At 45.8% G+C, this 22,173-nt stretch overlaps 1 protein-coding gene across 2 annotated transcripts in view; it reads right to left on the reverse strand.

The window, feature by feature from the left end:
• Positions 1-22,173, reverse strand: part of ACVR2B (activin A receptor type 2B) — a 384,657-nt gene that overhangs the window by 45,686 nt on the left and 316,798 nt on the right. For both annotated transcript variants that reach the window (XM_069211087.1, XM_069211088.1), the window contains exons 9-10: positions 21,604-21,742; positions 19,954-20,084 (exon numbers count right to left, since the gene is read on the reverse strand). In XM_069211087.1, the coding sequence (XP_069067188.1) occupies positions 19,954-20,084; positions 21,604-21,742 (270 nt within the window). The remainder of the gene's footprint in view (positions 1-19,953; positions 20,085-21,603; positions 21,743-22,173) is intronic.

The raw sequence follows: 22,173 nt of genomic DNA on the forward strand, positions 1-22,173 counted from the left end.
TTCCCTCTGCAGGCGTCGCTGTGGGGGCTCAGGGGGGGACAACTTTGGTTACTCACAGTCTCGGAGGGTCCTCCCTGAGGTGTTGTTTCTCCACCAGTCGAGTCGGGGTCGCCGGGTGCAGTGTTGCAAGTCTCACGTTTCTTGCGGGGATTGCAGGGGTCTTTAAATCTGCTCCTCTGTAACAAAGTTGCAGTCTTTTTGGAACAGGTCCGCTGTCCTCGGGAGTTTCTAGTCTTTCTTGAAGCAGGGCAGTCCTCTGAGGATTCAGAGGTCGCTGGTCCTAGGAAAAGCGTCGCTGGAGCAGGTTTCTTTAGAAGGCAGGAGACAGGCCAGTAGGACTGGGGCCAAAGCAGTTGGTGTCTTCTTTCTTCTTCTGCAGGGGTTTTCAGCTCAGCAGTCCTCTTCTTCTTGTAAGTTGCAGGAATCTAAATCTTTAGGTTCACGGAAGCCCTTAAATACTAAATTTAAGGGCGTGTTTAGGTCTGGGGGGTTAGTAGCCAATGGCTACTAGCCCTGAGGGTGGGTACACCCTCTTTGTGCCTCCTCCCAAGGGGAGGGGTCACATTCCTATCCCTATTGGGGGAATCCTCCATCTGCAAGATGGAGGATTTCTAAAAGTTAGAGTCACTTCAGCTCAGGACACCTTAGGGGCTGTCCTGACTGGCCAGTGACTCCTCCTTGTTATTCTCATTATCTCCTCCGGCCTTGCCGCCAAAAGTGGGGCCTTGACCGGAGGGGGCGGGCAACTCCACTAGCTGGAGTGCCCTGTGGTGCTGGAACAAAGGGGGTAAGCCTTTGAGGCTCACCGCCAGGTGTTACAGCTCCTGCCTGGGGGAGGTGTTAGCATCTCCACCCAGTGCAGTCTTTGTTACAGGCCACAGAGTGACAAAGGCACTCTCCCCATGTGGCCAGCAACATGTCTCGAGTGTGGCAGGCTGCTAGAACCAGTCAGCCTACACGGGTAGTTGGATTAGGTTTCAGGGGGCACCTCTAAGGTGCCCTCTGGGGTGTATTTTACAATAAAATGTACACTGGCATCAGTGTGCATTTATTGTGCTGAGAAGTTTGATACCAAACTTCCCAGTTTTCAGTGTAGCCATTATGGTGCTGTGGAGTCCGTGTTTGACAGACTCCCAGACCATATACTCTTATGGCTACCCTGCACTTACAATGTCTAAGGTTTGGCTTAGACACTGTAGGGGCACAGTGCTCATGCACTGGTGCCCTCACCTATGGTATAGTGCACCCTGCCTTAGGGCTGTAAGGCCTACTAGAGGGGTGACTTATCTATACTGCATAGGCAGTGTGAGGTTGGCATGGCACCCTGAGGGGAGTGCCATGTCGACTTACTCGTTTTGTTCTCACCAGCACACACAGGCTGGTAAGCAGTGTGTCTGTGCTGAGTGAGGGGTCCCCAGGGTGGCATAAGATATGCTGCAGCCCTTAGAGACCTTCCCTGGCATCAGGGCCCTTGGTACCAGTGGTACCAGTTACAAGGGACTTACCTGGATGCCAGGGTGTGCCAATTGTGGAATCAAAAGTACAGGTTAGGGAAAGAACACTGGTGCTGGGGCCTGGTTAGCAGGCCTCAGCACACTTTCAATTCAAAACATAGCATCAGCAAAGGCAAAAAGTCAGGGGGTAACCATGCCAAGGAGGGATTTCCTTACAGTGGGGCATTACCCTCATCACAAAAAAACCCACAAAAGTGGCTATTTCTGGCTTTCCATTCCAATGGACCACTGCCAGCCCCAAGTATCTGGGACTATATGTCAAAAGAGGCCTAGATCGAATGATAGTGGACAACCGTGACCCCTTGATAGCAAGTATGAAACTGGATTTAGAGAAATGGTTACGCATGGGCCTATCCCTATAGGGGAGAGTACGAGCAGTGCAAATGGTGACGTTACAGCAGTATACAAACATCTTGGGCATACTGCCCCTACAGATCCCTATACCCATGCTACGTTCTATAGGCAGGTGCATACGTTCCTTTGCATGAGGGACTTTCCAACCATGCCTAGCCAGTACCAAACACTTGACTCGGTGCGGTGGACTGGGTCTACCCTCAGTGGAGCACTACGTCTTAGCTCTTCACCTCTCTCAACTTGCCTACCTGCTCCCTGGGATACAGGACCCGCCACAGTATGTCCAAGTACAACGCATACTTCTGGCATGCCCCCGGGGTCTGAGCCCACTCTATGGGGGTGGAACATCCCTGATACAACCTGTCAACCTGGTGCTGAGTGCTATGAGGAAGCCATGGTGACCGGCCCACCACCTACTTAGTGTGAACCCCCACTTCCATGACCATGCCTCTCTCTGGGGCAATGCCAGCCTACGCATTGGTAGACAGCCATTGGGCTAGAAAGAGTGGTGCCTAGTAGGCATAGCCAGCATCAGCCAGATTATTGACGGGGTGCCCTTAAGCCCTTTGCATTGCTCCAAGAGGAGTTTGGCCTATCGCTGCTCTAGTCTTGGAGATATCTCCAGCTGCAGCACTGCCTTTACCATTGCATGGGGGTGAAGCCTTGGGATCTCCAACCCTCACCGGTGGTTTCCTATCTCAGAACATGGGGCCTCTTCCACAGAGTAATGTCAGGTTTTTACAACCGCTTGACTCGTCAGCTCTTTTCCCTACCCTTACAGAATAACCTCAACACCAAATGGCAGGCCAGCTAACAGACTGAGTACGAAGCGGAGGACTGGACCGAATTACTGAGGCACTCGACAACGGAACGTGATAAGTTTGCATTTAGTTTTGCCTCTTTAAAACCCTACATGAATGGCATTGGACACCTGTGAAACGACAGGCAGCAGGCCTATTTGCATCATGCGAACTGCTGCTGTTGCCCCCATACTCACTGCGATCTTATACATAATCTGTGTGATTGTCCTTCCATTCAGCCTTACTGAGACACAGTCAGGAACAAGCTATGTGAGACCATACCGGTTGCGCTCCCGCTCTCCTGCCATCTGATCTTTCTACACAATACAGTGGAGTCTGCAGACCTCTCACGCCCACAGTCATGCGCCTCCTGCATATGGCTCTTGCCACAGCCAACCTCTACATACTTCGCCATTGGAGCTCCCCCACACCTCCTTCCCATACTGAATGGCTTTCGGCAATTTATCAGAAAGCCTCCCATGAGAGAGTCATCTACAACCTGCAGGACAGGCCTGAGACCTTCCTTCCAATATGGGAGCCCTTCCTCCAGGATGCCACACAGTAACCCTGATACATCTCCTTTCATGCAATGCATCCTTGGATGCACCCAACCGACACATTCCACTACACCTGGCGTGGCTGGATCTGCATAGGCACACCCACCCTTTTCCCCACTGCTGACACAACCCTCTCCCCACCCGCACCTCTCTCTCTTTCTGTTTCACCCTACCCTCCGACCACTTTCCTCACCCCTTCTTTCTTTTCTTCTATTCCTCCCTCCCCCACCCCTCAGACGCTTAACCAGTTACTCACGGGTGCATACATCCAATGCCCCTATTTGACCGCTGGCAGTCCCCCCGCAATCATTGTATCAGTGACCCAGTGTACTCCTATGCTCCCCAACTCACCCATACCGACGAAACTGCTTCTGTGTCCCGGGGCCGAACTCAGGGACCTCTATTTTAACTTAATTACACTCACAATTTATGTCCCATCATCCAATTGAAAGTGCATGACGCTACTGCAACTGAATTCATATGCACGTTGAAACTGTGATAGCTGAATGATTCTGTTACAGTCCTCCTGATGCAATATGCCCCTCCCTATGTTTCTTGCTTCATTTTTATTTGTACCCCATGTATCCCTTAGTAATGCTTCCCACAATAAAGAATTGCAAAACAAAAAAAGAAAAATCATTTTGCCAAGCACATCTTCCTTGCTGAACTACACTCAGACAAAGGTGGTTTAAAGATACAGTCCTACTCAGAGTTCCTGAAGTACTGTTGCTTGGCAGGCTTAGGGCTACATGAAGCTGGAGCCTGAGAGTGAGACAGGAAAAAAACACAGCAGCAAGGTAAAATGGGGCTTCTATAAAATGCATACAACGTAGAAACGGTTGCTCAACCTACAATGCCTTGAAGTACCCAACCAGTTTATTTCAATCCTGTTTCAAGTTCCACTTCCTGTGTACATAGCGCCGTCATGGCAGCACGATTGGCACAGGATTTCCTTTTCATCATCTTTTTCGGAGTTCTATGTATCACACCCTGCTGATAGCTCTTGGGCTTAAAGGATTTTTACAGTTAAAATACTGGGAGGGGTGCATTTCTTCAATTCTGAGGATGTACCTTAAAAAGCTCCATATGCTTCTCTTAATATTTTTAGAAGTTTGCACTTCGGCCTGTGAAAGTCAGTATTCTAGGGCTCCTAGCCAGAGCCTCTATCAGCCTGGGTTTCAAGATCAGTAGATCTTCAATGTTCAGAAGCAATGTAATAAGAAAACAAGCACAATCCTTGCACCAGAAAAAAAGATTACACACCACATGAACAGATTTACCCATTATGGCATCAACTTTATCCAATAATTCTTCCTTGGTGAGTCTGACAATAGTCTTGAAAATAAGATTTTCAAGGAATCAGTATCTATAGGCTGTATTCTTTCCCAGGTCACAGTACTTTCTTCCTCATTCATCTAAGCTTTGATTACACTTTACAATTTTATTCTGAATTTAGTGTGCACTTTAAAACAGTAAGGTGGAAAAAACATATAGAGCTGTTGCTTATGTGAGGGCTATTGTAGAATTTGTACAGATGTCAAGGTCATTTTTGCAGGTTTATATCTAAAGCATATCTTTTTCTGTTAGGAAAAATAAAATATTCCAAGATCGACAACTAGCCTGCAACTTTGCACACAGCATGTGAACCTGAATGTCATATAATGTTATGATCCCTAATAGCTAACTGTCCATTCACTTAACATTATCAATTTGTCACTGAACTGCACTTTAAACTCAACCTTCAGTTGAGTAAGAATCCTCAAAGGCTCGGTATTCAAGGCCTTCTAGTCTTGTGTCACAACTACTGCTTAGGTAAGGGTAACACTTTCTAATCATCTTCATCAGTGCAAAGCTGTAGAAGGACATGATCCTAGGTATTTTGTTTTACTGTCCCCTTTCTTCAGAAAGTGTAAATGAAGGTTAACTTAAGAGCAGAATGGAAAACACATCCACACACTGTTGAATTGCTGGTCAACTATGCGTTTTGTACAGCAGGGAATACGTCAGTTTAGAGTTGCTTAAGAAAAAAGGAATACATTAACGGCATAATGATATAGCAGTTATTAATTGTAAAGAAATGGCTCCCTGTTGCAGTTACCCCCCACTTTTTGCCTGATACTGATGCTGACTTGACTGAGAAGTGTGCTGGGACCCTGCTAACCAGGCCCCAGCACCAGTGTTCTTTCACCTAAAAATGTACCATTGTCTCCACAATTGGCACAACCCTGGCACCCAGGTAAGTCCCTTGTAACTGGTACCCCTGGTACCAAGGGCCCTGATGCCAGGGAAGGTCTCTAAGGGCTGCAGCATATCTTATGCCACCCTGGGGACCCCTCACTCAGCACAGACACACTGCTTGCCAGCTTGTGTGTGCTAGTGGGGATAAAATGACTAAGTCGACATGGCACTCCCCTCAGGGTGCCATGCCAACCTCACACTGCCTGTGGCATAGGTAAGTCACCCCTCTAGTAGGCCTTACAGCCCTAAGGCAGGGTGCACTATACCACAGGTGAGGGCATAGGTGCATGAGCACTATGCCCCTACAGTGTCTAAGCAAAACCTTAGACAATGTAAGTGCAGGGTAGCTGTAAAGAAATGGCTTCCTGTTGCAGTTACCCCCCACTTTTTGCCTGATACTGATGCTGACTTGACTGGGAAGTGTGCTGGGACCCTGCTAACCAGGCCCCAGCACCAGTGTTCTTTCACCTAAAATGTACCATTGTTTCCACAATTGGCACAACCCTGGCACCTAGGTAAGTCCCTTGTAACTGGTACCCCTGGTACCAAGGGCCCTGATGCCAGGGAAGGTCTCTAAGGGCTGCAGCATGTCTTATGCCACCCTAGGGACCCCTCACTCAGCACAGACACACTGCTTGCCAGCTTGTGTGTGCTAGTGGGGAGAAAATGACTAAGTCGACATGGCACTCCCCTCAGGGTGCCATGCCAACCTCCCACTGCCTGTGGCATAGGTAAGTCACCCCTCTAGTAGGCCTTACAGCCCTAAGGCAGGGTGCACTATACCACAGGTGAGGGCATATGTGCATGAGCACTATGCCCCTACAGTGTCTAAGCAAAACCTTAGACATTGTAAGTGCAGGGTAGCCATAAGAGTATATGGGCTGGGAGTCTGTCAAAAACGAACTCCACAGCTCCATAATGGCTACACTGAATACTGGGAAGTTTAGTATCAAACTTCTCAGAATAATAAACCCACACTGATGCCAGTGTTGGATTTATTAAAAAATGCACACAGAGGGCATCTTAGAGATACCCCCTGTATTTTACCCAATTGTTCAGTGCAGGACTAACTGGTCTGTGCCAGCCTGCTGCTGAGAGACGAGTGTCTGACCTCATGCGGTGAGAGCCTTTGTGCTCTCGGAGGACAGAAACAAAGCCTGCTCTGGGTGGAGGTGCTTCACACCTCCCCCCTGCAGGAACTGTAACACCTAGCAGTGAGCTTCAAAGGCTCAAGCTTCGTGTTACAATGCCCCAGGGCACTCCAGCTAGTGGAGATGCCCGCCCCCTGGACACAGCCCCCACTTTTGGCGGCAAGTCCAGGAGAGATAATGAGAAAAACAAGGAGGAGTCACTGGCCAGTCAGGTCAGCCCCTAAGGTGTCCTGAGCTGAGGTGACTCTGACTTTTAGAAATCCTCCATCTTGTAGAAGGAGGATTCCCCCAATAGGGATAGGAATGTGACCCCCTCCCCTTGGGAGGAGGCACAAAGAGGGTGTACCCACCCTCAGGGCTAGTAGCCATTGGCTACTAACCCCCTAGACCTAAACACGCCCTTAAATTTAGTATTTAAGGGCTTCCCTGAACCTAAGAATTTAGATTCCTGAAACTACAAGAAGAAGAAGACTGCCGAGCTGAAAAACCCCTGCAGAGGAAGAACAGAAGACACCAACTGCTTTGGCCCCATTCCTACCGGCCTGTCTCCTGCCTTCCAAAGAACCCTGCTCCAGCGACGCTTTCCAAGGGACCAGCGACCTCTGAATCCTCTGAGGACTGCCCTGCTTCAAGAAAGACAAGAAACTCCCGAGGACAGCGGCACTGCTCCAAAAGAACTGCAACTTTGTTTCAAGGAGCAGATTTAAAGACCCCTGCAACTCCCCGCAAGAAGCGTGAGACTTGCAACACTGCACCCGGCGACCCCGACTCGACTGGTGGAGAACCAACACCTCAGGGAGGACCCTCCGGCGACTCCGAGACCGTGAGTAACCAAAGTTGTCCCCCCCTGAGCCCCCACAGAGACGCCTGCAGAGGGAATCCAGAGGCTCCCCCTGACCGCGACTGCCTGAACTCCATTTCCCGACGGCTGGAAAAGACCCTGCACCCGCAGCCCCCAGCACCTAAAGGAACGGAACTCCTGTGCAGGAGTGACCCCCAGGAGGCCCTCTCCCTTGCCCAGGTGGTGGCTACCCCGAGGAGCCCCCCCCTAGCCTGCCTGCACCGCTGAAGAGATCCCTTGATCTCTCATTGAAAACCATTGTAAACCCGACGCGTGTTCGCACACTGCACCCGGCCGCCCCCGCGCTGCTGAGGGTGTACTTTTTGTGCTGACTTGTGTCCCCCCCGGTGCCCTACAAAACCCCCCTGGTCTGCCCTCCAAAGACACGGGTACTTACCTGCTGCCAGGCCGGAACCGGGGCACCCCCTTCTCTCCATTGAAGCCTATGTGTTTTGGGCACCTCTTTGACCTCTGCACCTGACCGGCCCTGAGCTGCTGGTGTGGTAACTTTGGGGTTGCTCTGAACCCCCAACGGTGGGCTGCCTTGGACCCAAACCTGAGACTTGTAAGTGATTTACTTACCTGACAAAACTAACAAAAACTTACCTCCCACAGGAACTGTGAAAATTGCACTGTGTCCACTTTTAAAATAGCTATATGTGTTTTATGTAAAAAGTATACATGCTAATGTAATGATTCAAAGTTCCTAAAGTACTTACCTGCAATACCTTTCAAATGAGATATTACATGTAGAATTTGAACCTGTGGTTCTTAAAATAAACTAAGAACATATATTTTTCTATAACAAAAACCTATTGGCCTGGAATTGTCTCTGAGTGTGTGTTCCTCATTTATTGCCTGTGTGTATGTACAACAAATGCTTAACACTACTCCTTTGATAAGCCTACTGCTCGACCACACTACCACAAAATAGAGCATTAGTATTATCTCTTTTTGCCACTATCTTACCTCTAAGGGGAACCCTTGGACTCTGTGCATACTATTCCTTACTTTGAAATAGTGCAAACAGAGCCAACTTCCTACATTAATCACAGATGATTTCAGTCTCTGCTAACATTTTAAATAAATATAGTGGCTGGCAGGTTTTGAGGATAAAGTAAAGAGGACATTTGTGGTGGTGATTTCCTAAATGTGATGTGGTCTGCCAAACGTCTTAGGGCCACTGGGAAAAAGTGAATACATACAGACAGCCAAGTGAAAGAATAATTTACTACAAGTGTTTGGCTTCTGAAAACTTATATTACCTGGTGTGAATCACACAGTTGAGATCACAAGGCTAATTTAAATCTTACAAACCTACCATAAACAAGGTGCTGAATCAAGCAAAAGGTTTAGTTAACAAGTGATTAGATTTCCGTGGATTAAGCACGAATTGCTTCTCTTACAAAGCAAGTTAGAGATGACAGAGTTAAATCTGTCATGGCACAAAATTTATAAGGGGCAAATAAGACAGGACTGAATCAAGGCCTAGCTGTCAGACGCTGTTGACATGGACTACTGCAGCTCAAGAAAAAGGGTGGGTGTTATTTCAGTGAGAACCTCCTTGTGGAGAATTTAGAATAGTGTCATTATTTTCTTGTGAATAGCAGTTGAATGAAGCATGTTATCTGGAACTAGTCTTAGCATTCGTGGAGAGATTTGTGAACCGATAGATTGGTCTAACAAATGCACATACTGGGAGGGTATAAAGTCAAAACAGAAATCATGCATTTTATAAAAGAGTGATGGTAATAAAATGTAATGGCAGAAAAGTAGTGAGGCCAGGAAACTGTAATGACAGCGCATAAATGTGCTTCCTTACCTAAGGTGCACCATGGAGGTAAAAGCATTCCTCCATTACCAAGGAATGCAGGCAAAGTACAAAAGACTCATACAGAAGCTCATATTTATGGGTGTTAATGAAAGACTTGTGGCTGACAGATGTGTTTTAAGGAGGTGAAATGTGTGCAGAATGTGCCTACCTTCCTTGAGATCAAACTAATCTTTTGAAAAGAAAAGGTAGCAAACACAAAGTGTTTATAACCAAAGATTTACATGTTTTTTTAGAAAGAAAAAATAGGAGAAACAATGTAGTACATTGTAGTACTTCCAACGTGCTTTCCTTCTGGTTGTTGATATAGTAAAGCGCTTAATCAATGTCAAATTGCAACATATACGGTGTGAGGACACGCGAAGGGTGTTGCCATTATCAGATCCATTAGCATAAAGTTATGATGTGATGTGAGGTGAGGCAGACAGAGTATGTTCCAGACTTAGCGCAGCCAGATTTGGCTTGTGGTTACAAGGCATGTGAGGGATTGCAAACAGCACATACAAACTAGTACACAGTTATAGGATGGTTTTAGTTTGGACCACGATTTGAGAAGAGGAAGGTCTTTATTTCTCCTCTGAATTCTCAATGATGATGGCCTTATCCTCTATGGGAATTTATTCCAGAGCTTGCAGGTTGGAGTCAGATAAGGTCAAAGGATTCTGCTTTTGCTGCGTGACCACTTGTTATACGTTTGGCCTTGTTCCACAGACTGTTCTGTGTGCAATGCACCTGTGCATCAATATGATTAATGAAGACAATTCCTCTGGACAAGTGAGGCAGTTGGCGGCTACAGTGACTAAACAATGCCCAGAAAGCTCTAATTTCCAGTTAACTGTACCCTTCTACAACAACAAAAACATCAATGACACCTGGTGCTCGTGACAATTCTATTTCAATAAGGGATACAAATGAACCTATACAAACAAGGCAAATCTTAAAGACAGGTGGACTGGTTTAGCAAAAAAAAAGTGACTTAAAATCACAAGAAGTTCACAATTTTAATTCAAATGATGGTAATTTGAATGTTGTGCACACTTTACAAAAGGAAGGTCATAGTTTTTCGGGTGGTCAGTATTTTTTTTAGTCGACCAGAGCTCATGTCAGCTGAAGGATCTTTGGGGTGTGACAGCTCCTCTGGGCTTCGTAGCTCATGAGGGAGAGCCATGTCAATTGATGCCAAGGTGAACACGGCGACAGCAGAGATACCAGCGAGGGTTGGGCACCCTTAAAACACCGGTCAGAAGAGAAGGTTGTATGTGGAGCGATTAACCCGACTCCGCGGGAGTGGCCTGGTGAATCGTTTGATTCAGGACACAGGCAGAGCCTTGACCAACCATCTACTAGCCGGCCCTGATTTTCTTGATACAGGGCTCACTTTGCAGGATGATTTATTGGATTATGAATAAGACCAGGATAGAGAGGAGGGTGACATTAGGAAGGGCTGGGGTAAAAGTAAGGTGAAAGGGATACCTCAAAAAAAGGTGGGGATATTATCTAACTAAGGAAGGAGTTTTGGTCTTTTGCAGGATTTGCCTTGTCAGACAGTCCAGCGCGATCGAAAAGGCAGAACAGACAGGCAGGTTCCTTCAAGTCATTTCATTTCTAAAGGTGAGAAACAGTTTATGGTGGGTGAGGGTTGAGAAGGGTGAAAAAAGAAGTTAATTAGTTTGGTCTATGTAGCTGTGGGTAATAGCCCTGGTGGGCCAGTATCAGAAATCTTGGGCAGTTGGGTTGTAAGGATAATTCCATTTAAACAAATAAAGGTATTAAAGGAGTACCTGATGACAATTTGGTTTTGTGAACAAAAAAGCTGGAGTCAATGATAGTAAGTCAGGTTCAGGTGGTATAGACGCTTCTAAGAGTCAGGTAATGAAGAAGGGACCTCATATTGTGGCAGTAATTAAGTACAAATAGTTACCATAGATGGGGGTGTTGATGCCTTTGGGGGCTCATCTCACCCAAGCGATGAAGGACAAAATTTGTAAAGGTGAGTTTGTTGATGTTTTCAAATAGTTACATAGAGAAGTCCAGACCAAAGAAGGGTCGAAGGAGGAAGAATGGGAATTAGCTAGGAGGCCCAAAGTTCCTACTACCATTGGGAATTGGGCGTCTGCTTTCCTTATTTTTGCAAGCATATATTGTGAGTGGCATCCGGAGCGACGTGTTGCTTTATTCAAATACATGGATACTGTCCGGAGGGCTCAAATGGATTATGGTGGCTTTGGATGGTTTACATATGATGAAGAATTCAGAACTCGGATGGCTTTATTCCCAGGGAAAGAATGGGGGAGAGATTGATAAAGAAATTTGGATGCAATTAATGCGTAATTCTAAGAATGCCATAGCGTTGCACACAGCTGACAGGCTTCCCTACCATACAACCTTTTTCAGGGACGTCCAACCCAATACAGGGTGGGTGGCTTTATCAGAAGTCAGTTCCCACAAAATGGATTTTGTTGGTCCTTTAACGAGGCTCATGTAACCCACTCCAGTGGGAGTTTTGGCACAATGGCTCCAATGCCGGGACAAATATCCCTTTGTGCAATGCTTTGGAGGGATGCAATGGGGATCACAGGCGACTTCCAGTAGAGGGGAATGTAGGGGTCAGATGATCTGGTGGTGGGAAAAGGATACTACTCCTATTAAGTTAGATATTTTGTTTTACTGGTTACAGTTTTATCCAATACAAGAGGAGGCGAAAATGCTGTACTGGGGTTTCCTTAGGTTATGTTATCAAGGCCCTAGAGTGCACAGATGGGTAAAAAATTTGAAATCAGCAATGGCAAATCCGGAAGTAGTAAGAAGCAAATTAAAGAAAGAATTGGAATGTGGCAGAATAGTAGGCTCGTTTGATTTTTGGCCTTTACCTAGCAACTATTTTGTCACTAGGTGTTGTCTCTAAGAAGCATCAAGGCGAGTTTAGGCTTTTTCACCATTTATCGTGGACTTTTAGAGAGTCTGTAAATGATTATATTGCGCAGGAGGACTCTACTGTGCATTACACATCAGTCGACGAGGTGATCAGGTTGGTAAGGACTTGTGGAAGAAGGGCGGAAATGGCAAAGTCAGACATTCAATCAGCATTTAGATTATTCCCTGTGCATCTTGATGATTTTTCTTTACTAGGAATACAGTTTGATGATTTTCTATTTGTTGATAGGATGTTTCCAATGGGCTGTTCAATTTCTTGTTCACTTTTTGAGACTTTTAGTTGTTTTTTGCAGTGGTTTTAAGCATGTAACGCACTACCTGGATTACTTTTTTTCTGGGGGGCATGCAGGGATCCAATGAATGTCTGAAGGGTTTACAGGCTTTTCAGATGCGTATGAAAGAGATGGAAGTTCCCCTAGTCACAGATAAGACTGCAAGTCATTCTACATGTATTATTTTTTTGGGAAATGAATTGGACTCTGGAACAAAATGGTAAGGTTGCCAGGTGATAAGGTCAAAAAGTTGATTTATTTGCTGGAGGAGGCAGTTTGCAAGGACAAGTTGAAGTTACAACAGGCGCTGGCATCACTGGGTCATTTAAATTCCACACGTCGTGTGGTGACAGTTGGTAGAGCCTTTTTTGAGGCATCTTGGTTTTTCAGTCAAGGGTGCAGTTTTACCACACCATAGAATAAGGCCTTAAGCTGGCATTAAAGCCGATTTGCAAATGTGGATTTCTTTTCATCAAAGTTTCAATAACGTCATGATGTTTACAGCTAACGAAGAATGGTTATGGTAAGTTAAATTTTTTCGATTGCTTCTGGAGCACCTGGTTTTGGAGTGTTTTGCGATGGGCATTTAGCTGCCGAACGTAGGCCTGATTGCTGGAGAGAGGCACATAATAAATTTGCATTTCTTGAGCTTTTTCCATTGCTGGTTGCTCTAGTTTTGTGGGGTAGCAGTGTGACAGATAAGCGTGTTGTATTTAACGTAGATAATCAAACAAATGTCAACTTGGTTAATTTACAAAAGGTTCAAGATGAAAGTTTTGAAATTGTTGCAATTATTTTTGCTTCATTGTCTGCAATTCAACATCTTGTTTAAGGCTCAATGATGCGCTCTCTCATTTACAATGGCGGAGATTCCGTGGATTGGCACTGGGAGCAGAATTGCTGAAGACTGCTTTTGCAGCAGGACCTTTGAGAGCTGGGAATCTGAGGATGTTAAAATTGATTTGGCAATCCATAGCTCCGTCTACTCTGCGGATATATGATCAGGCTTGGGCTGAATTCCTTAAGTCAAGTGCAGTGAGGGGATGGGACAGACCTTACATATTGTGGCACAGGAGGAAGGATTCGGTCTGTTTTATCATGGGCCAAATAGACCTGGGGATGGCGGCGATTACTAACTCAGGGAAGATGTCAGGTGTTTCATTTTTTGGTAAGTACTATTGGGGTAATGGACCCATGGAAGATGGGATCAGCAGGAGAACTGTTACTGGTTGGGGTAGGGAGGGTGAGGCAAGGTTGGACTGAAGGCGTCCTATTTCTATTCATTTGTTGAGGGACATATTGGGAGTTTTGCAGCTGGTTTGCTTTTCCCCTTGGGAGGTGGCCCTGTTTTCTTTATGCATGTCTTGGCTGTGCCATGGTGCATTCAGTCTCTGAGCTACTGGGAAGGAGAAAGAGTGGAGGCTTACAGCGCTGTCACGTAAGCATTACTGAAGATGGAGTTAAGTTGTGGTTGGGTTTGTCCAAAACAGATAAATTATGTAGAGGTCAATCCGTGCTTTTAAGAGCAACCTGTTTTTCCAGATTGCCCCCTTTAGTGTAAGTTAGGTATATCATCAAAAGTTTATGGTACGCACTCTTTTTGTATTTGAGCCGCCACTGATGCCAAAAGAGTATAGCTGATTATGGATCTTGGTTGATATAGGTCACGATGCTTTAGAAGATACATTAGGCCCAGGTATTTGACTATTTAGCATGTTTTCTACTGTGTTTCATGTTACAGCAGGCTCTTCAGTTAATATTGATTTTCTTTGCAGGTTGTGCTGTTGGCCTTCAGATTGACGGAACATTGGTACAGGTCACTCACTTGTGCGCTGGGCAGCTAAACTAGCGGAATTCAAGGCTGTTTGGTTGACAAAAGGGCCTCAATGGAGCTAGAGTTAAAATCTGTTGGGAAGGGAAGAGTGGGATGAAATGGGGCGAGCTTTTGAGTGCTTTCTAGAAAATTGCAAAGTGGTTTCTGTCCTGACTTGTTAGTTTTACACTTAGGAGGGAATGATTTGGTTCAGTTATCTGATATAGGATTGTTGAAAGTTATGAAATTAGAACATGTCAGGAGAATCTCTGACCCTATTTATGTTGCTGCCACCATTGATGGGTCCTAGGCCCATCTCTTGTCTTTCCCTCTCTATGGCTAGGATCTGTCTTTCCAAAGCCAATCTTTTGGCCATCCTGGCTAACTGGATGTCCTCTTCACTGGGGCTATCCTCAGTGATTTCAGAGGTGTTGGTCTCTCCTGTGAGGGAACCAGCATCTCTGACTATTATTTTAGGAGTCAGGGTTTGAGGGACCCTGTTCTCCCTAGATAGGACTGGTAGGGGGGAATTGTCCTCCAAGTCACTATCCTCTTCCTCTGAGTTGCCACCCTCAGAGGGGTTGGCCTTTTCAAACTCTGCCAAAAGCTCCTGGAGCTGTATTTTGGTAGGTTTGGGGCCCATTGTTATTTTCTTTAGTTTACAGAGTGACCTTAGCTCTCTCATCTGTAGATGGAGGTAAGGTGTGGTGTCGAGTTCCACCACATTCACATCTGTGCTAGACATTATGCTTCTAAAAGTTGGAATACTTTTTAAGAAACTAAAACTGATTCTAGAATCTAATTCAAACTTTTAACAAACTTTTAAACTCTAAAAGAAATGCTAAACAGGATCTAACACAAGGCCCTAGCAGGTCTTTTAAGAATTTAGAAAACTTTTCAAATTGCAAAAATCAATTTCTAATGACAATTTTGGAATTTGTCGTGTGATCAGGTATTGGCTGAGTAGTCCAGCAAATGCAAAGTCTTGTATCCCACCGCTGCCACCAATGTAGGAAGTTGGCTCTGTATGTGCTATTTCAAAGTAAGGAATAGCATGCACAGAGTCCAAGGGTTCCCCTTAGAGGTAAAATAGTGGTAAAAATAGATAATACTAATGCTCTATTTTGTGGTAGTGTGGTCGAGCAGTAGGCTTATCCAAGGAGTAGTGTTAAGCATTTGTTGTACATACACATAGACAATAAATGAGGTACACACACTCAGAGACAAATCCAGCCAATAGGTTTTTATATAGAAAAATATCTTTTCTTAGTTTATTTTAAGAACCACAGGTTCAAATTCTACATGTAATAGCTCATTCGAAAGGTATTGCAGGTAAGTACTTTAGGAACTTCAAATCATCAAAATTGCATGTATACTTTTCAAGTTATTGACAAATAGCTGTTTTAAAAGTGGACACTTAGTGCAATTTTCACAGTTCCTAGGGGAGGTAAGTATTTGTTAGTTTTACCAGGTAAGTAAGACACTTACAGGGTTCAGTTCTTGGTCCAAGGTAGCCCACCGTTGGGGGTTCAGAGCAACCCCAAAGTCACCACACCAGCAGCTCAGGGCCGGTCAGGTGCAGAGTTCAAAGTGGTGCCCAAAACACATAGGCTAGAATGGAGAGAAGGGGGTGCCCCGGTTCCGGTCTGCTTGCAGGTAAGTACCCGCGTCTTCGGAGGGCAGACCAGGGGGGTTTTGTAGGGCACCGGGGGGGACACAAGTCCACACAGAAATTTCACCCTCAGCGGCGCGGGGGCGGCCGGGTGCAGTGTAGAAACAAGCGTCGGGTTCGCAATGTTAGTCTATGAGAGATCTCGGGATCTCTTCAGCGCTGCAGGCAGGCAAGGGGGGGGTTCCTCGGGGAAACCTCCACTTGGGCAAGGGAGAGGGACTCCTGGGGGTCACTCCTCCAGTGAAAGTCCGGTCCTTCAGGTCCTGGGGGCTGCGGGTGCAGGGTCTCTCCCAGGTGTCGGGACTTAGGTTTCAGAGAGTCGCGGTCAGGGGAAGCCTCGGGATTCCCTCTGCAGGCGGCGCTGTGGGGGCTCAGGGGGGACAGGGTTTGGTACTCACAGTATCAGAGTAGTCCTGGGGTCCCTCCTGAGGTGTCGGATCTCCACCAGCCGAGTCGGGGTCGCCGGGTGCAGTGTTGCAAGTCTCACGCTTCTTGCGGGGAGCTTGCAGGGATCTTTAAAGTTGCTGGAAACAAAGTTGCAGCTTTTCTTGGAGCAGGTCCGCTGTCCTCGGGAGTTTCTTGTCTTTTCGAAGCAGGGGCAGTCCTCAGAGGATGTCGAGGTCGCTGGTCCCTTCGGAAGGCGTCGCTGGAGCAGGATCTTTGGAAGGCAGGAGACAGGCCGGTGAGTTTCTGGAGCCAAGGCAGTTGTCGTCTTCTGGTCTTCCGCTGCAGGGGTTTTCAGCTGGGCAGTCCTTCTTCTTGTTGCAGGAATCTAATTTTCTAGGGTTCAGGGTAGCCCTTAAATACTAAATTTAAGGGCGTGTTTAGGTCTGGGGGGTTAGTAGCCAATGGCCACTAGCCCTGAGGGTGGGTACACCCTCTTTGTGCCTCCTCCCAAGGGGAGGGGGTCACATCCCTAATCCTATTGGGGGAATCCTCCATCTGCAAGATGGAGGATTTCTAAAAGTTAGAGTCACCTCAGCTCAGGACACCTTAGGGGCTGTCCTGACTGGCCAGTGACTCCTCCTTGTTATTCTCATTATTTTCTCCGGCCTTGCCGCCAAAAGTGGGGCCTGGCCGGAGGGGGCGGGCAACTCCACTAGCTGGAGTGTCCTGCTGGGTTGGCACAAAGGAGGTGAGCCTTTGAGGCTCACCGCCAGGTGTGACAATTCCTGCCTGGGAGAGGTGTTAGCATCTCCACCCAGTGCAGGCTTTGTTACTGGCCTCAGAGTGACAAAGGCACTCTCCCCATGGGGCCAGCAACATGTCTCGGTTTGTGGCAGGCTGCTAAAACTAGTCAGCCTACACAGATAGTCGGTTAAGTTTCAGGGGGCACCTCTAAGGTGCCCTCTGTGGTGTATTTTACAATAAAATGTACACTGGCATCAGTGTGCATTTATTGTGCTGAGAAGTTTGATACCAAACTTCCCAGTTTTCAGTGTAGCCATTATGGTGCTGTGGAGTTCGTGTTTGACAGACTCCCAGACCATATACTCTTATGGCTACCCTGCACTTACAATGTCTAAGGTTTTGTTTAGACACTGTAGGGGTACCATGCTCATGCACTGGTACCCTCACCTATGGTATAGTGCACCCTGCCTTAGGGCTGTAAGGCCTGCTAGAGGGGTGTCTTACCTATACTGCATAGGCAGTGAGAGGCTGGCATGGCACCCTGAGGGGAGTGCCATGTCGACTTACTCGTTTTGTCCTCACTAGCACACACAAGCTGGCAAGCAGTGTGTCTGTGCTGAGTGAGGGGTCTCCAGGGTGGCATAAGACATGCTGCAGCCCTTAGAGACCTTCCTTGGCATCAGGGCCCTTGGTACTAGAAGTACCAGTTACAAGGGACTTATCTGGATGCCAGGGTCTGCCAATTGTGGATACAAAAGTACAGGTTAGGGAAAGAACACTGGTGCTGGGGCCTGGTTAGCAGGCCTCAGCACACTTTCAATTGTAAACATAGCATCAGCAAAGGCAAAAAGTCAGGGGGCAACCATGCCAAGGAGGCATTTCCTTACACTGAAGGATAGTTGGTCTGGTACACACACTGTATGGACTGAAGTGGTATCCAGGAGATTTTGGAGAGGTGCACGAAGTTTTTGAGGCACAGTGAAGCAACACAAGAAGGTGCATAGAAAAATGAGAGGTTTTTGCAGGCAGCAAGGACTTTCTATTTTGCAACACCCTGAAACAGTGGCCAATGATCTGTCTCTTTATAGACAGGGTGGGGTACACCACCTTTTATAGGGAATTAGTTTTATATTTTGGAACTAAGCCTCAGGATTGCTGAATTGTTGGGTGAGCGCGTTTATGGGATTTTTAATTGGTACATGGATGCTACACTTTAGATGTGCACCTTAAAGACATTTCATTGGTTGCAAAAGGGTACGGAATCACCATAAGGAGAGGGCAAGGATATTGAGAAGGATCTAAAGAATGGAGGGGCAAGGGGACCAACATGAAGGGGGCACAAGGGCAGGGGGTACTGGATTTTGGGCAAGTGTAGTCTGGGAACGGGCATTGGATTTTATTTGCGGGTGGGGGTGGGTTTAGATGGAGTTTTATGTATAAGTGTGGGCTTGATTATTTTTTTTAGGCTTAATGTCAAGGTTGTTTTTTTGTAGTTACCAGACTGGTTCTATTACAGCTGCATTTTACCCCTTAACATGGTGTAGCATGGTGTTTTGCATGCCGTTTATTCCCCTATGGAGGCTTGGGAGAGCAAGGGCTTGCCAGGTCTCGCCCCGGTCTTATCGGGCGTGTGTGGTGCAATCCACGATGCAAATTACAGGGATTAGTGGGTCTTTCTTTAGGGGCGGGTCTACTGTTAGGGTTCATAAAGGGAGGGTGAGGCGCAGACGGCCTCCTTTGGGCCCTGTCACACCCCAAGGAGCCAGGGCATGGTTTTCGTCAGCCTCACCCTTCAATGTTCAGTTATTTGTTTCCCAATTTTTATTGTTCCGGTGTCCTGGTTATTAGGAGTAATTTTACATTTCTGGGTTGACTTCCTTTTATGTGTAGGCCTTTATATTGTTTCTTATTAAGGTTTAATAGGGGAGGTCGGCTTGTACAATGTGCTGGCTCACTGCCGCTAGTAGAATGATCTGGGATGGTGGATCTGAAAGACATTTCATTGGTTGGGAGGGGGTATGGAACCACCATAAGGAGAGGGCAAGGGTACTGAGACGGACCAAAGGGATGGAGGGGCAAGGGGAACAACAGGAAGGGGACATTAGGGCACAGAGGTACTGGATTTTGGGCAAGGCCGGTCTGGGAAAGGGCAATGGATTTTATTTGAGTGTGGGGGTGCGGTTAGGTGGAGTTTTATGTATTAGTGAGGACATGATTAGTCTTGTTAGGCTTAATGCCAAGGTTGTTTTTGTAGTTACCAGACTTCTATTAAAGCAGCCCTTTATCCCTTAACATGATGTAGCGTGGTGTTTTGCACGCTGTTTACACGCAATAGGCTTTTCTTTGTATTTGGAGTGGAGTTTTTTGCCCTCTGAAGAGGTGTTCCAGTGTACATATATAATTTTATAATTATGTATATGCAAAGACCAGGAATGACTCTAAACGGAGTTAAACAATAGAAAACAAGCATATAAGATGCTCCTTAGATGAAGCCAATGCCCATTCAGCTCTGTATCAGTAAGTATATCAGTCTTTCAGGGAATGCGCTTTTAGTAATTCACAAATTATAAAGTTTAAATTTCAAATACTTTGCCCACACAGTTTCACATACTACTTTTATTCTCTCTTCCAAATTAACGTCCTTTCTACAGTTTACTAATTTCACTTTGAAGGACAGCATTCTAAACAATGTAATTTTTAATTTTAGAAACAAGCTAAATATAACCCAAGGAGAGAGAAGTGTAAAAGGAACAAACAATGTAGATGGAACGGCCATCCTGTATTATCAAAAGGTACATATAAAGAAAACAAAATGTTCCAACAGCTGGATCAAAAGAAGACCTACCGCATGTTTAAGCCAATGATCCTTGAAAACTGGCCGCATCTTCTTGTGAACGACCACCTCCTGCAGATCCTCCAGGGATGGGTGCTGGCCGATCTCTTCTTCAAAGGGCAACATATATTCATCAATGGGGCCTATTAGAGGTATTCAAAACAAGGTTACATTAAAAAAGGAATGAGAAACCTCACTGACTGGGTACTATATAGAGCAATGTGAATTCAGAGAAAAAACTACCCAAGAGAACTTTAATAAAAGTTTTTAAAATGTTTCCTTCTTAACAGACCCGAGACAGGAACTGATGTTTTGATATTAGTTGTTGTGAAAGCCATTTCATACTTTTGCAAGTTAGCCACAACACTCATTGTGCATAATAAAATAAACAGGATGAGACTACAATATTGAAGTAAAAGGGGAACGTGCAGACTAGATGTGCCTGGTGGTTCTTATTTTATTTTTTTGCAAATGAGGAGGGTGAATAGAGGTGGTTGGTTTTCTGCAGAGATGTCGTGGTTGCAGGCGGTAATTCTTTATTGGTCACGAAGGGTGGCGGTCTATCAGACTGAGGAACAGAGATGCGATACAATTTGCAATTGTTTTGCGGATTAAAGCGCCCTAGATCCAGTCTATGGATATCCTGCCATCTAGTGGCTTGAGTCAGAAAGTGCTATTTGTTTTAAAAAAAAAATCCTTGAAAACAGTACCTGAAAGCAAACTCCCCTTTGTGTGGGCATGTTTTTGATACGAGTTTTAAACTCCAAATGGGCGTAAACATACAAATACACTCGATATTAGAAAACTGGAGCAGAGGTTGGATGATACTTTGTCTATGGGCACTTGTGTGGCTAACGGATAGTTTAAGGGCAAACTTTTTTTTCCGATTGGTGCAGAGAAGGTAAATAAACGGCTTCCTCGCTGTATGGGATGCACAGTCAATATTAGAGGACAAGCATCTTTAGTGCACTAGGAATACATGCACCGACACAGAAAAAAAGATATTCAGCAGTACCTACAAACACCCTTTTACCCTTAAATAACTATGGGTCCCAGAAATCTCAGCCAACTTCAGTTGCCAAATCAGAACCGGTTACTAAAAGTATGATGCTACACGTGGTCCTACTCCAGTCACTTCTCCTAATACAAATTCTGATGCCCTCCTGTTATGTACCCATGCGAGCCCATTGTCAAGCAGTAAAGGGTAGTCATAAGAGATTGTATATCTATTGTTGTAAAACTGCTGCGCTACTGCCTGATGACTCCTGCGGAGAATGTAGGCCACCTCAGCAAACGACAGTGTTGCGATGGCCTGTCTAATCGTGGATTATATTCAAGAGCTCAAACAGTTAATTTATTGTAGTGTATGAAATAATGATTAATCTATTTCCAGTGTGGTTAAATTACCGGTTCTTTGAAGTGCAAAGAAAGATGTTTATTCTGCTGTAAAGAACGCAATAGCAAGAGAGTTTACTAACAAAAAAGCGAAAGCAAAAATAGTATTGTATATTCACGGATTTGAAACATGTCATTTTTACAAATATATTGGCAGCAGTGCCCACAACAGACTAATTGCAAATCAAATAATCGTACACCTTGCAGTTAACATCAGGCTAAATGTCGAAAGTAAATGGCGCCTCTTTCTGAGGAACCAATGCTTACCGTCCACTGCTGTGCAACGAGACACGAGCTCCCACAGCACGAGGCCCATGGCATACATGTCTATTCGCAAGAAGGCATCACGTTGAAAGTTTATCGCCCCCTCCAACACTTCTGGGGCCATATACCTCCTTGTCCCCACCTGGAGAGACAGGACAACAGAGCATTAGGTTTCCACTTCGCTAGAGCAAAAACAAAGTTTAGGGCACGGATTCCACATCAGCCATAAGTAATGGGATCACAAGATGCAACACTGGTTGCTGGTACACTGTTTTATAGCTGTGCATGAAAATCCTGCCTAGAGCGATTCATATGAATTACAAACACACCCATAAGGGCACACTGGTTTATACGCATCTGGATATGGGACTAAGGGCCAGATGTAGCAAAGGTTTTTACCCATTCTGTGTCTATGGGAAAAAGTGTTCGTACATATGGCCCTAAATCATTTATAAATCATTTTAAAAGCAAGCCTAATATTTGAGAGCACATCACTGTGGGTTTGGGAAAGAATGAGATTATTACTACACTCGCAGCCTTGAGATAAAATATTGATTTTTGCACACAGAGTAG

The sequence above is a fragment of the Pleurodeles waltl genome, chromosome 10 (genome assembly GCF_031143425.1).
Source record: "Pleurodeles waltl isolate 20211129_DDA chromosome 10, aPleWal1.hap1.20221129, whole genome shotgun sequence".
Lineage (NCBI taxonomy): Eukaryota > Metazoa > Chordata > Amphibia > Caudata > Salamandridae > Pleurodeles > Pleurodeles waltl.